The sequence below is a fragment of the Notothenia rossii genome (genome assembly GCF_949606895.1).
Source record: "Notothenia rossii genome assembly, contig: scaffold_77, whole genome shotgun sequence".
NCBI classification, from domain to species: domain Eukaryota; kingdom Metazoa; phylum Chordata; class Actinopteri; order Perciformes; family Nototheniidae; genus Notothenia; species Notothenia rossii.
This window is the reverse complement of record NW_027639515.1, coordinates 237,501-252,248: the sequence shown is the minus strand read 5'-3', so window position 1 is coordinate 252,248 and position 14,748 is coordinate 237,501. Positions and strand designations below refer to the sequence as shown.

The 14,748-nt window shown below is 45.9% G+C and overlaps 2 protein-coding genes across 5 annotated transcripts in view; one reads left to right on the top strand and one right to left on the bottom strand.

Annotated features, from left to right (window-relative positions):
• Window positions 1-5,373: 5,373 nt before the first annotated feature.
• Window positions 5,374-6,500, top strand: LOC307027735 (protein EOLA1-like). Of its 4 annotated transcripts, XM_079696038.1 has the most exons (4): window positions 5,374-5,550; window positions 5,595-5,637; window positions 5,698-5,968; window positions 6,193-6,500. In XM_079696038.1, exons 3-4 carry the CDS (start codon window positions 5,716-5,718, stop codon window positions 6,399-6,401), a joined length of 462 nt encoding a protein of 153 aa, XP_079552164.1. In that variant the 5' UTR covers window positions 5,374-5,550; window positions 5,595-5,637; window positions 5,698-5,715; the 3' UTR covers window positions 6,402-6,500. The 4 variants fall into 4 exon arrangements, with proteins under 4 accessions (XP_079552164.1, XP_079552163.1, XP_079552165.1 ...); XM_079696037.1 differs by lacking the exon at window positions 5,595-5,637 and having other exon boundaries at window positions 5,375-5,594; window positions 5,715-5,968; XM_079696039.1 differs by lacking the exon at window positions 5,595-5,637 and having other exon boundaries at window positions 5,376-5,550; window positions 5,715-5,968.
• Window positions 6,501-6,783: 283 nt separating this feature from the next.
• alg13 (ALG13 UDP-N-acetylglucosaminyltransferase subunit) overlaps window positions 6,784-14,748 on the bottom strand; it is a 37,218-nt gene continuing 29,253 nt past the window's right edge. The window contains 6 exon segments of the mRNA XM_079696034.1: window positions 6,784-7,330; window positions 8,332-8,439; window positions 9,515-9,626; window positions 9,717-9,757; window positions 9,990-10,109; window positions 13,926-14,043. Of these exon segments, the coding sequence (XP_079552160.1) occupies window positions 6,993-7,330; window positions 8,332-8,439; window positions 9,515-9,626; window positions 9,717-9,757; window positions 9,990-10,109; window positions 13,926-14,043 (837 nt within the window). The 3' untranslated portion in view covers window positions 6,784-6,992.

The following is a 14,748-nucleotide window of genomic DNA, read 5'->3' as shown; positions in this document are numbered from 1 at the left end:
CTAACCCGTGTGTGTGTGTGTGTGTGTGTGTGTGTGTGTGTGTGTGTCAGAAGTTATGAGAGCTACTGATTTAGAGTCTGAAGTTATGAGAGCTACTGATTTAGAGTCTGAAGTTATGAGAGCTACTGATTTAGAGTCTGAAGTTATGAGAGCCACTGATTTAGAGTCTGAAGTTATGAGAGCTACTGATTTAGAGTCTGAAGTTATGAGAGCTACTGATTTAGAGTCTGAAGTTATGAGAGCTACTGATTTAGAGTCTGAAGTTATGAGAGCTACTGATTTAGAGTCTGAAGTTATGAAAGCTACTGATTTAGAGTCTGAAGTTATGAGAGCTACTGATTTAGAGTCTGAAGTTATGAGAGCCACTGATTTAGAGTCTGAAGTTATGAGAGCTACTGATTTAGAGTCTGAAGTTATGAAAGCTACTGATTTAGAGTCTGAAGTTATGAAAGCTACTGATTTAGAGTCTGAAGTTATGAGAGCCACTGATTTAGAGTCTGAAGTTATGAGAGCTACTGATTTAGAGTCTGAAGTTATGAGAGCTACTGATTTAGAGTCTGAAGTTATGAGAGCTACTGATTTAGAGTCTGAAGTTATGAGAGCTACTGATTTAGAGTCTGAAGTTATGAGAGCCACTGATTTAGAGTCTGAAGTTATGAGAGCTACTGATTTAGAGTCTGAAGTTATGAGAGCTACTGATTTAGAGTCTGAAGTTATGAGAGCTACTGATTTAGAGTCTGAAGTTATGAGAGCTACTGATTTAGAGTCTGAAGTTATGAGAGCTACTGATTTAGAGTCTGAAGTTATGAGAGCTACTGATTTAGAGTCTGAAGTTATGAGAGCTACTGATTTAGAGTCTGAAGTTATGAGAGCTACTGATTTAGAGTCTGAAGTTATGAGAGCTACTGATTTAGAGTCTGAAGTTATGAGAGCTACTGATTTAGAGTCTGAAGTTATGAAAGCTACTGATTTAGAGTCTGAAGTTATGAGAGCTACTGATTTAGAGTCTGAAGTTATGAAAGCTACTGATTTAGAGTCTGAAGTTATGAGAGCTACTGATTTAGAGTCTGAAGTTATGAGAGCTACTGATTTAGAGTCTGAAGTTATGAGAGCTACTGATTTAGAGTCTGAAGTTATGAGAGCCACTGATTTAGAGTCTGAAGTTATGAGAGCTACTGATTTAGAGTCTGAAGTTATGAGAGCCACTGATTTAGAGTCTGAAGTTATGAGAGCTACTGATTTAGAGTCTGAAGTTATGAAAGCTACTGATTTAGAGTCTGAAGTTATGAAAGCTACTGATTTAGAGTCTGAAGTTATGAGAGCTACTGATTTAGAGTCTGAAGTTATGAGAGCTACTGATTTAGAGTCTGAAGTTATGAAAGCTACTGATTTAGAGTCTGAAGTTATGAAAGCTACTGATTTAGAGTCTGAAGTTATGAGAGCCACTGATTTAGAGTCTGAAGTTATGAGAGCTACTGATTTAGAGTCTGAAGTTATGAGAGCTACTGATTTAGAGTCTGAAGTTATGAGAGCTACTGATTTAGAGTCTGAAGTTATGAGAGCTACTGATTTAGAGTCTGAAGTTATGAGAGCTACTGATTTAGAGTCTGAAGTTATGAGAGCTACTGATTTAGAGTCTGAAGTTATGAGAGCTACTGATTTAGAGTCTGAAGTTATGAAAGCTACTGATTTAGAGTCTGAAGTTATGAGAGCTACTGATTTAGAGTCTGAAGTTATGAAAGCTACTGATTTAGAGTCTGAAGTTATGAGAGCTACTGATTTAGAGTCTGAAGTTATGAGAGCTACTGATTTAGAGTCTGAAGTTATGAGAGCTACTGATTTAGAGTCAGAAGTTATGAGAGCTACTGATTTAGAGTCTGAAGTTATGAAAGCTACTGATTTAGAGTCTGAAGTTATGAAAGCTACTGATTTAGAGTCTGAAGTTATGAGAGCTACTGATTTAGAGTCTGAAGTTATGAAAGCCACTGATTTAGAGTCTGAAGTTATGAGAGCTACTGATTTAGAGTCTGAAGTTATGAGAGCTACTGATTTAGAGTCTGAAGTTATGAAAGCTACTGATTTAGAGTCTGAAGTTATGAGAGCTACTGATTTAGAGTCTGAAGTTATGAAAGCTACTGATTTAGAGTCTGAAGTTATGAGAGCTACTGATTTAGAGTCTGAAGTTATGAAAGCCACTGATTTAGAGTCTGAAGTTATGAGAGCTACTGATTTAGAGTCTGAAGTTATGAGAGCTACTGATTTAGAGTCTGAAGTTATGAGAGCTACTGATTTAGAGTCTGAAGTTATGAGAGCTACTGATTTAGAGTCTGAAGTTATGAGAGCTACTGATTTAGAGTCTGAAGTTATGAAAGCTACTGATTTAGAGTCTGAAGTTATGAAAGCCACTGATTTAGAGTCTGAAGTTATGAGAGCTACTGATTTAGAGTCTGAAGTTATGAAAGCTACTGATTTAGAGTCTGAAGTTATGAGAGCTACTGATTTAGAGTCTGAAGTTATGAAAGCTACTGATTTAGAGTCTGAAGTTATGAGAGCTACTGATTTAGAGTCTGAAGTTATGAAAGCTACTGATTTAGAGTCTGAAGTTATGAGAGCTACTGATTTAGAGTCTGAAGTTATGAGAGCTACTGATTTAGAGTCTGAAGTTATGAGAGCTACTGATTTAGAGTCTGAAGTTATGAGAGCTACTGATTTAGAGTCTGAAGTTATGAAAGCTACTGATTTAGAGTCTGAAGTTATGAGAGCTACTGATTTAGAGTCTGAAGTTATGAGAGCTACTGATTTAGAGTCTGAAGTTATGAGAGCTACTGATTTAGAGTCTGAAGTTATGAGAGCTAGTGATTTAGAGTCTGAAGTTATGAGAGCTACTGATTTAGAGTCTGAAGTTATGAAAGCTACTGATTTAGAGTCTGAAGTTATGAGAGCTACTGATTTAGAGTCTGAAGTTATGAAAGCTACTGATTTAGAGTCTGAAGTTATGAGAGCTACTGATTTAGAGTCTGAAGTTATGAGAGCTACTGATTTAGAGTCTGAAGTTATGAGAGCTACTGATTTAGAGTCAGAAGTTATGAGAGCTACTGATTTAGAGTCTGAAGTTATGAGGGCTACTGATTTAGAGTCTGAAGTTATGAGAGCTACTGATTTAGAGTCTGAAGTTATGAGAGCTACTGATTTAGAGTCTGAAGTTATGAGAGCTACTGATTTAGAGTCTGAAGTTATGAAAGCTACTGATTTAGAGTCTGAAGTTATGAGAGCTACTGATTTAGAGTCTGAAGTTATGAGAGCTACTGATTTAGAGTCTGAAGTTATGAAAGCTACTGATTTAGAGTCTGAAGTTATGACGGCTACTGATTTAGAGTCTGAAGTTATGAGAGCTACTGATTTAGAGTCTGAAGTTATGAGAGCTACTGATTTAGAGTCTGAAGTTATGAGAGCTACTGATTTAGAGTCTGAAGTTATGAGAGCTACTGATTTAGAGTCTGAAGTTATGAGAGCTACTGATTTAGAGTCTGAAGTTATGAAAGCTACTGATTTAGAGTCTGAAGTTATGAGAGCTACTGATTTAGAGTCTGAAGTTATGAGAGCTACTGATTTAGAGTCTGAAGTTATGAAAGCCACTGATTTAGAGTCTGAAGTTATGAGAGCTACTGATTTAGAGTCAGAAGTTATGAGAGCTACTGATTTAGAGTCTGAAGTTATGAGAGCTACTGATTTAGAGTCTGAAGTTATGAGAGCTACTGATTTAGAGTCTGAAGTTATGAGAGCTACTGATTTAGAGTCTGAAGTTATGAGAGCTACTGATTTAGAGTCTGAAGTTATGAGAGCTACTGATTTAGAGTCTGAAGTTATGAGAGCTACTGATTTAGAGTCTGAAGTTATGAGAGCTACTGATTTAGAGTCTGAAGTTATGAGAGCTACTGATTTAGAGTCTGAAGTTATGAGAGCTACTGATTTAGAGTCTGAAGTTATGAGAGCTACTGATTTAGAGTCTGAAGTTATGAGAGCTACTGATTTAGAGTCTGAAGTTATGAGAGCTACTGATTTAGAGTCTGAAGTTATGAGAGCTACTGATTTAGAGTCTGAAGTTATGAGAGCTACTGATTTAGAGTCTGAAGTTATGAAAGCTACTGATTTAGAGTCTGAAGTTATGAAAGCCACTGATTTAGAGTCTGAAGTTATGAGAGCTACTGATTTAGAGTCTGAAGTTATTGGCATTAATATATTTGCTGACAGCTTCAGTTCTTTAAGGTAGGTAAGAATGGAGAAACCAGCTCGAGTGCGCTAGAATTTGAAAATACGTAGCCGAAAAAAATGTGCCCCTTCCTTCAGACTTCCTCACAGAGCCCCTCCTCCAACACACACGAACACTCACATGACCAATGAGGGCGCGAGATCAGTTTGTGCACAGATGGAAGGCTGACAGGCAGGTAGGCCATCCAATAATCTGACCCGGGCCGGCTCAGATGATTGGTCGTGCTTTTTACAGCGCCACAGCTTCAAAGCATTTAATGCATTCATTGCCATCGGGATGTTAAGAGCATTCCATGGAAAATAACAAAAAGTGTTTCTGAAGCGAATGACCTACCCCACCTTTAAGTGTTTCTGAAGTGAATGACCTACCCCACCTTTAAGTGTTTCTGAAGTGAATGACCTACCCCACCTTTAAGTGTTTCTGAAGTGAATGACCTACCCCACCTTTAAGTGTTTCTGAAGTGAATGACCTACCCCACCTTTAAGTGTTTCTGAAGCGAATGACCTACCCCACCTTTAAGTGTTTCTGAAGCGAATTACCTACCCCACCTTTAAGTGTTTCTGAAGTGAATTACCTACCCCACCTTTAAGTGTTTCTGAAGTGAATTACCTACCCCACCTTTAAGTGTTTCTGAAGTGAATTACCTACCCCACCTTTAAGTGTTTCTGAAGTGAATGACCTACCCCACCTTTAAGTGTTTCTGAAGCGAATGACCTACCCCACCTTTAAGTGTTTCTGAAGTGAATGACCTACCCCACCTTTAAGTGTTTCTGAAGTGAATGACCTACCCCACCTTTAAGTGTTTCTGAAGTGAATTACCTACCCCACCTTTAAGTGTTTCTGAAGCGAATGACCTACCCCACCTTTAAGTGTTTCTGAAGTGAATTACCTACCCCACCTTTAAGTGTTTCTGAAGTGAATGACCTACCCCACCTTTAAGTGTTTCTGAAGCGAATGACCTACCCCACCTTTAAGTGTTTCTGAAGTGAATTACCTAGCCCACCTTTAAGTGTTTCTGAAGTGAATGACCTACCCTACCTTTAACAACAGGATTAAACATGTGACTCTGCATTACCCCGGTCCGCCTGAGGAGGGCAGCAGAGCCGCTGCACACATTTCACCCGGAGAAGAAGAAACCCAGAGAAGCAGAAGTGGAATCTGTGCGACCTGAATAACAGTCCGTCAGCTGAGGGAAACATTGAACAACATTTAACAGCTACTGACACTAAACTTCCTAAAGCACAGACTTTGAATATATCTTAGTGGAATATTTATGTGAGGTGCGTTTGATTTACACTTGAGATGCTTTTGATTTATACGTGAGGTGCGTTTGATTTACACTTGAGGTGCGTTTGTTTACACGTGAGGTGCGTTTGATTTATGTGATGCGTTTGATTTACACGTGATGCGTTTGATTTACACGTGAGGTGCGTTTGTTTTTTAGAATGGCGCAGCAGGTGTGGTGCTTGTCGTTCCGGCAGCCTTACGCTGGCCTGGTTCTGGACGGGCTGAAGACGGTGGAGAGTCGCTGGCGTCCGGTTTTGGCGCCGCTAGAGAACCAGACTCTGGGGATCCACATTGCCCAGAGGGACTGGGAGGGGGGCGAGTGGAGACAGGCGCTGAGCGGACTGATGAACCGGGGTCAGATCCAAGAGCTGCTGGAGGGAGGAGAGAGGTTCGGCCGCGGGGTGGTAGCAGGTAAGCAACACCTTTACTGTGTGTACCTGAAGGCCTCGTCTGTGTAACTGAAGGCAGCACCTGCGTGTACCTGAAGGCCTCGTCTGTGTAACTGAAGGCCTCGTCTGTGTAACTGAAGGCCTCGTCTGTGTAACTGAAGGCAGCGCCTGTGTGTACCTGAAGGCCTCGTCTGTGTAACTGAAGGCAGCACCTGTGTGTACCTTAATGCCTCGTCTGTGTTTCAGGTCTGGTGGATGTGGGCGGGACCTGGCAGTGCCCCTCCTCCCTGCAGGGGGCGGAGCTGCAGGAGCTGGAGCAGGCAGCTCTTCTGATTGGTCTGCAGCAGAAGCACCTGACCCGGCTGTCCAATCCACGCTGGCTTAAGGCCCCACTGAGCGTTCGGGGGGGTCGTGACCTCTGGGCCGTGGAGATCCCCCCCGAGCTGTTACCATGACAACACCACAACGCTTCACTCCATTGGAGGATTAACTACCTCCTGTTTTGTACCTAAGGATGATCTGTTTTTAAAAATAAATAAAGTTATTTTCTGTAATGAGCCGTTATTGTGTCAATCTTTAAATCAACTTGCTAAAGTTCACATGGAAACCAAGAATATTAAAACAACGTTTAAAATAGAATTATACAAAAACTACATTTCAAAACTTAATGAAAGTGTATTACATTGAAATGAACAAATGAATGTTAAATGGACTCATCAAAAGCCACATGTTGAAATGACTGCAGCTCTTCATATTCCTGATAAAAGCAGCAACAACAACAACAACAACCATGAATAATATTAAAGTCATATAATAATAATAACAACAGTAACAGTCTGCTGGTGTAACCCTTTATTCAGTCACAGAACGAGCCGTTCCAACAGAAGGCGAACTCAAAGCGATCCCTCTCAAACTGGGACTTCAAACATTTACATTTTTTTGCAGAAATGTGTATTTTTCTCAGCGCTGTGAGAAACGTCCTGCTGACTCGTTAGCGCTGTTAGCATGGACACGAGCTAATGGGGACATGGGGGGTGCTGTGGGAGTCAGATGGAGGGGGGGAGGTAGTGGGTGGTGTGGTGGGGGGGCTGGGCTGTGATATAACCCACCATGTGGGAGGTGGGGGGGGGACAGTACACCCTCGCTGTGTGTCCCCCGTTCTGCAGTGCCCCCCAGTGGGCAGAGTGGGGGAGGCAGTGGTATGAGGAGTGATGGGAAAGGTGGGAGGGGTGAGGAAGAGGAGCGGGGGCAGGGGCGGAGGGCAGGTAGGCTGTGGGGGGGGCTTCATATGGCAGGTGCATCAGGGGGGGGGGGAGGGTTTGATCCTGATACAGCAGACCGGGGGGGTTAACAGGGTGGGAGGCTTCCATGGAGGAGGAGGGGCCTGAGGGGGAGACAACAAAGAGTTAGTCATATCCATTATAACCGTGAAAACTATCAAACGACATCAGCTGGTCGACAGGTTCAAACTGAGGCCGTTTCTCAATCTGGAGGAAACTGGCTTCCAAGCCAATATTTCAAGGATACTAGGCCATCGAGTGCCGCCGAAGGACTGTTCCAATCTCCAGCATACTTGGAATTCCACCGAGGCCGCGTCCTTGGGGTAATTTCGAGGCTGCACATGGGTAGACTTCGCGTCCTTCAAATCCCCACAATCCTTTGCGTACGGACCAATTTCAAAAACCCTTGCGGAGAATGGCTGAACCGAGCAGCGCAGCACACATTTAAATGTAAGTATGTCGTGGCGTAGAACATGTGTTGGTAAATATGTTGCTTTGTTAAATTTGTTATCACCAAAAATGTGTTCCGTGAAAGTAAAGCAAGTTCATAATTAGATCGACATCGTGAGGGATTTATTTTCAGTAAAGTTTATGTTGAAACCGTTAGAGAGAGTGGCACACTTGTTAGCCTGTTCCATTCTTCTTTGTTTTCCGAAGCCGTGGCTTGGAAGTATACTTGCTTCGTTTTTGAAGGAAGTGACTTGGAAGTATGTGATTACCAAACCTCGGAGGGGACCCATTGGTTCCTTTTAAGGAGGGAATAGGTCCGTCTGTCCTCGCCCCTCCAAGGAGGGAATAGGTCCGTCCTCGCCCCTCCAAGGGGGGAATGGGTCCGTCTGTCCTCGCCCCTCCGAGGGGGGAATGGGTCCGTCCGTCCTCGCCCCTCCGAGGAGGGAATGGGTCCGTCCTCGCCCCTCCGAGGAGGGAATGGGTCCGTCCTCGCCCCTCCGAGGAGGGAATGGGTCCGTCCTCGCCCCTCCGAGGGGGGAATGGGTCCCTCCAGCAGTCTGTTTCTTATGCAGCTTAAAAACAGTTATTCTGAATATAGATATACGTATTTAGGAACTGGTTTCAGGTCCTCACACCTGGTGTTATCTGTACTGACCACTGCTGTGTCCGTCCGTCTGTCCGTCACCGGCCCTGCTGGATTCTGGGTAGGAGGAGGGGGGCTGGTGGGGGCTTCTTGTTGTCTCAGGATATGAAGGGGGGGCAGCTGGGGGCAGAAGAAGGAGGATCAACTTCCTGTTGGCAGGGGTTCAAATCACCTCACTTCATAATCAACTACCTCACACACAATCATAAGACTCTTACATCACATGTTAGACGCTTTTATCCAAAGCGACTCACATACTCAATACTGTGGGAACCCCCAGGAGCACTTTGGGGTGAAGAGTCTCAGGGACACAACGACATGCTGACTGTAGTGGGGTTTGAACCTGTGCTCCCCTGATCCCAACACCAAAGCACTAACCCACTGCACCACAGCCTCCCCTTCTTACTGTGAAAGCCTCTCTCTTATTGTGAAACTCTCCCTCTTACTGTGAAACTCTCCCTCTTACTGTGAAACTCTCTCTCTTATTGTGAAACTCTCCCTCTTATTGTGAAACTCTCCCTCTTATTGTGAAACTCTCCCTCTTATTGTGAAACTCTCCCTCTTATTGTGAAACTCTCCCTCTTATTGTGAAACTCTCCCTCTTATTGTGAAACTCTCTCTCTTATTGTGAAACTCTCCCTCTTATTGTGAAACTCTCCCTCTTATTGTGAAACTCTCCCTCTTATTGTGAAACTCTCCCTACTATTGTGAAACTCTCCCTCTTATTGTGAAACTCTCTCTTATTGTGAAACTCTCTCTCTTATTGAGAAACTCTCCCTCTTATTGTGAAACTCTCCCTCTTATTGTGAAACTCTCCCTCTTATTGTGAAACTCTCCCTCTTATTGTGAAACTCTCCCTCTTATTGTGAAACTCTCCCTCTTATTGTGAAACTCTCCCTCTTATTGAGAAACTCTCTCTCTTATTGTGAAACTCTCCCTCTTATTGTGAAACTCTCCCTCTTATTGTGAAACTCTCTCTCTTATTGTGAAACTCTCTCTCTTATTGAGAAACTCTCCCTCTTATTGTGAAACTCTCCCTCTTATTGTGAAACTCTCTCTTATTGTGAAACTCTCTCTCTTATTGTGAAACTCTCTCTACTATTGTGAAAAAAGTGTAGTAGGTGTGACTGCAGCTCAGGAAGCTTCTGATTGGCCGTCAGAGCTGGCAGCAGCCAATCAGAGAGGCTGGTCTCACCGTGCAGGGGGGGCTCCTGGCTCAGGTAGGGGCTGTAGTGCTGGTAGGGGTAAGATACCTCCTGTGGAGTGGGGGGATACGACTGCTGCTGCCAGCAGCTCTGATGGTACCACTGAGGGGGGAGGGGGGAGTGGGGAGGGGGTTATATGTAAATGTTATTAAAGGTTTACACCGGACTAACAGACACCTGCAGATAACTCACCTGGACTCCTAGGTTGAAGTAGTACTGAAGAACCCTGTAGTCTACACACACACACACACACACACACACACACACACACACACACACACACACACACACACACACACACACACACACACACACACACACACACACACACACACACACACACACACACACACACACACACACACACACACACACACACACACACACACACACACACACACACACAGAGAGAGTCAGGAAGCTGCAGCAAGTGACAGGTTGTGTTTGCAGTGGTTGACCTCTGACCTCGGGGTAAGTCCGTGCCGTTGGGGTCGTAGGAGTAAGGGGGCGGAGCCACCACGCTGCAGAGAGCCTCACCCATCTCACTGACCAACCAGGGGGAGGAGGCTGGGATCGCCATGGTAACTGAAACAGGAAATTCAACATCACATCATAGAGGTAAGCCCCGCCCTCAGTCCCCCCCTCTCCACAAGCCTGCCCTTAGAGCTTATCTGAGTGAGTCTGTGTGAGAGAGAGAACCAGAGTGTGTGAGACAGAGAGAGAACCAGAGTGTGTGTGAGAGAGAGAGAACCTGAGTGTGTGTGAGAGAGAGAACCAGAGTGTGTGAGACAGAGAGAGAGCCTGAGTGTGTGTGAGAGAGAGAGAACCTGAGTGTGTGTGAGAGAGAGAACCAGAGTGTGTGAGACAGAGAGAGAACCAGAGTGTGTGTGAGAGAGAGAGAACCTGAGTCTGTGTGAGAGAGAGAACCAGAGTGTGTGAGACAGAGAGAGAGCCTGAGTGTGTGTGAGAGAGAGAGAACCTGAGTGTGTGTGAGAGAGAGAACCTGAGTGTGTGTGTGAGAGAGAGAGCCTGAGTGTGTGAGAGAGAGAGAGAACCTGAGTGTGTGTGTGAGAGAGAGAGCCTGAGTGTGTGAGAGAGAGAGAGAACCTGAGTGTGTGTGAGAGAGAGAACCTGAGTGTGTGTGTGAGAGAGAGAGCCTGAGTGTGTGAGAGAGAGAGCCTGAGTGTGTGTGAGAGAGAGAGAACCTGAGTGTGTGTGAGAGAGAGAGAACCTGAGTGTGTGTGAGAGAGAGAACCTGAGTGTGTGTGTGAGAGAGAGAGCCTGAGTGTGTGAGAGAGAGAGCCTGAGTGTGTGTGAGAGAGAGAGAACCTGAGTGTGTGAGAGAGAGAGCCTGAGTGTGTGTGAGAGAGAGAGCCTGAGTGTGTGTGAGAGAGAGAGCCTGAGTGTGTGAGAGAGAGAGCCTGAGTGTGTGTGAGAGAGAGAGAACCTGAGTGTGTGAGAGAGAGAGCCTGAGTGTGTGTGAGAGAGAGAGCCTGAGTGTGTGAGAGAGAGAGCCTGAGTGTGTGTGAGAGAGAGAGAACCTGAGTGTGTGAGAGAGAGAGCCTGAGTGTGTGTGAGAGAGAGAGCCTGAGTGTGTGAGAGAGAGAGCCTGAGTGTGTGAGAGAGAGAGCCTGAGTGTGTGTGAGAGAGAGAGAACCTGAGTGTGTGTGTGTGTGAGAGAGTACCTGAGTGTGTGTGAGAGAGAGAGTACCTGAGTGTGTGAGAGAGAGAGAGTACCTGAGTGTGTGTGAGAGAGAGAGTACCTGAGTGTGTGTGAGAGAGAGAGTACCTGAGTGTGTGTGAGAGAGTACCTGAGTGTGTGAGAGAGAGAGTACCTGAGTGTGTGTGAGAGAGAGAGTACCTGAGTGTGTGTGAGAGAGAGAGTACCTGAGTGTGTGTGAGAGAGAGAGTACCTGAGTGTGTGAGAGAGAGTACCTGAGTGTGTGTGTGTGAGAGAGTACCTGAGTGTGTGTGTGTGAGAGAGTACCTGAGTGTGTGTGAGAGAGAGAGTACCTGAGTGTGTGTGAGAGAGAGAGTACCTGAGTGTGTGAGAGAGAGTACCTGAGTGTGTGTGTGTGAGAGTACCTGAGTGTGTGAGAGAGAGTACCTGAGTGTGTGAGAGAGAGTACCTGAGTGTGTGAGAGAGAGTACCTGAGTGTGTGAGAGAGAGAGTACCTGAGTGTGTGAGAGAGAGAGTACCTGAGTGTGTGAGAGAGAGTACCTGAGTGTGTGTGTGTGAGAGTACCTGAGTGTGTGAGAGAGAGTACCTGAGTGTGTGAGAGAGAGTACCTGAGTGTGTGAGAGAGAGAGTACCTGAGTGTGTGAGAGAGAGTACCTGAGTGTGTGAGAGAGAGAGTACCTGAGTGTGTGAGAGAGAGTACCTGAGTGTGTGTGTGAGAGAGTACCTGAGTGTGTGTGAGAGAGAGTACCTGAGTGTGTGTGTGAGAGAGTACCTGAGTGTGTGTGAGAGAGAGTACCTGAGTGTGTGAGAGAGAGTACCTGAGTGTGTGTGTGAGAGAGTACCTGAGTGTGTGTGAGAGAGAGTACCTGAGTGTGTGTGTGAGAGAGTACCTGAGTGTGTGAGAGAGAGAGTACCTGAGTGTGTGTGAGAGAGAGTACCTGAGTGTGTGTGAGAGAGAGTACCTGAGTGTGTGTGTGAGAGAGTACCTGAGTGTGTGTGAGAGAGAGTACCTGAGTGTGTGAGAGAGAGTACCTGAGTGTGTGTGTGAGAGAGTACCTGAGTGTGTGTGAGAGAGAGAGTACCTGAGTGTGTGAGAGAGAGTACCTGAGTGTGTGTGTGAGAGAGTACCTGAGTGTGTGTGAGAGAGAGAGTACCTGAGTGTGTGAGAGAGAGTACCTGAGTGTGTGTGTGAGAGAGTACCTGAGTGTGTGTGAGAGAGAGAGTACCTGAGTGTGTGAGAGAGAGTACCTGAGTGTGTGTGTGAGAGAGTACCTGAGTGTGTGTGAGAGAGAGAGTACCTGAGTGTGTGAGAGAGAGTACCTGAGTGTGTGTGAGAGAGAGAGTACCTGAGTGTGTGTGAGAGAGAGAGTACCTGAGTGTGTGAGAGAGAGTACCTGAGTGTGTGTGTGAGAGAGTACCTGAGTGTGTGTGTGTGAGAGAGAGTACCTGAGTGTGTGAGAGAGAGTACCTGAGTGTGTGAGAGAGAGTACCTGAGTGTGTGTGTGAGAGAGTACCTGAGTGTGTCTGTGAGAGAGTACCTGAGTGTGTGTGTGAGAGAGAGTACCTGAGCGTGTCTGTGAGAGAGTACCTGAGTGTGTGTGTGAGAGAGAGTACCTGAGTGTGTGTGAGAGAGTACCTGAGTGTGTGTGAGAGAGTACCTGAGTGTGTGTGAGAGAGTACCTGAGTGTGTGTGTGTGAGAGAGTACCTGAGTGTGTGTGTGAGAGAGAGTACCTGAGTGTGTGTGAGAGAGTACCTGAGCGTGTGTGAGAGAGAGTACCTGAGTGTGTGTGAGAGAGAGTACCTGAGTGTGTGTGAGAGAGTACCTGAGCGTGTGTGAGAGAGAGTACCTGAGTGTGTGTGTGAGAGAGTACCTGAGTGTGTGTGAGAGAGAGTACCTGAGCGTGTCTGTGAGAGAGAGTACCTGAGTGTGTGTGAGAGAGAGTACCTGAGCGTGTCTGTGAGAGAGTACCTGAGTGTGTGTGTGAGAGAGAGTACCTGAGTGTGTGTGAGAGAGTACCTGAGCGTGTGTGAGAGAGAGTACCTGAGTGTGTGTGTGAGAGAGTACCTGAGTGTGTGTGAGAGAGAGTACCTGAGTGTGTGAGAGAGAGAGAGTACCTGAGTGTGTGTGTGAGAGAGAGTACCTGAGTGTGTGTGAGAGAGTACCTGAGCGTGTGTGAGAGAGAGTACCTGAGTGTGTGTGTGAGAGAGTACCTGAGTGTGTGTGAGAGAGAGTACCTGAGTGTGTGAGAGAGAGAGAGTACCTGAGTGTGTGTGTGAGAGAGAGTACCTGAGTGTGTGTGAGAGAGTACCTGAGTGTGTGTGAGAGAGAGTACCTGAGTGTGTGAGAGAGAGAGAGTACCTGAGTGTGTGTGTGAGAGAGTACCTGAGTGTGTGTGTGAGAGAGTACCTGAGCGTGTGTGTGAGAGAGAGTACCTGAGTGTGTGTGTGAGAGAGAGTACCTGAGTGTGTGTGTGAGAGAGAGTACCTGAGTGTGTGTGTGAGAGAGAGTACCTGAGTGTGTGTGAGAGAGTACCTGAGTGTGTGAGAGAGAGTACCTGAGTGTGTGTGAGAGAGTACCTGAGTGTGTGTGTGAGAGAGAGTACCTGAGTGTGTGTGTGAGAGAGTACCTGAGTGTGTGAGAGAGAGTACCTGAGTGTGTGTGAGAGAGTACCTGAGTGTGTGTGTGAGAGAGTACCTGAGTGTGTGTGAGAGAGAGTACCTGAGCGTGTCTGTGTAGCCACCGGCAGGTGAGCAGCAGGTAGATGTGATGATGGAGAGGAAGGTGATGAGGAGGAAGAGGAGGGAGAAGAGCCGATCACTGCTAATGGTTTCACCACCTTAAACACAAAACAGGAAGTAGGTGACTGCTGTGTGTGTGTGTGTGTGTACACGTGTGTGTACCTGCTGTGTGTGTGTACACGTGTGTACCTGCTGTGTGTGTGTGTGTACCTGCTGTGTGTGTACCTGCTGTGTGTGTGTGTGTGTGCGTGCTGTGTGTGTACCTGCTGTGTGTGTGTGTGTGTACACGTGTGTGTACCTGCTGTGTGTGTGTACACGTGTGTACCTGCTGTGTGTGTGTGTGTACCTGCTGTGTGTGTACCTGCTGTGTGTGTGTGTGCGTGCTGTGTGTGTACCTGCTGTGTGTGTGTGTGTGTACCTGCTGTGTGTGTACCTGCTGTGTGTGTGTGTACCTGCTGTGTGTGCGTGTGTACCTGCTGTGTGTGTGTACCTGCTGTGTGTGTACCTGCTGTGTGTGTGTGTGTGTACCTGCTGTGTGTGTGTGTACCTGCTGTGTGTGTGTGTACCTGCTGTGTGTGTACCTGCTGTGTGTGTGTGTGTACCTGCTGTGTGTGTGTGTACCTGCTGTGTGTGTGTGTACCTGCTGTGTGTGTGTGTACCTGCTGTGTGTGTGTGTACCTGCTGTGTGTGTGTGTACCTGCTGTGTGTGTGTGTACCTGCTGTGTGTGTGTGTACCTGCTGTGTGTGTACCTGCTGTGTGTGTGTGTACCTGCTGTGTGTGTACCTGCTGTGTGTGTGTGTAC

Bases quoted from the DNA above. Each gene is read 5' to 3' on its own strand.
- LOC307027735 (XM_079696038.1), top strand. From the start codon at position 5,716: ATGGCGCAGCAGGTGTGGTGCTTGTCGTTCCGGCAGCCTTACGCTGGC. The intron at 5,969-6,192 runs GTAAGCAACACC...TCTGTGTTTCAG, and splicing joins CGGCCGCGGGGTGGTAGCAG to GTCTGGTGGATGTGGGCGGG.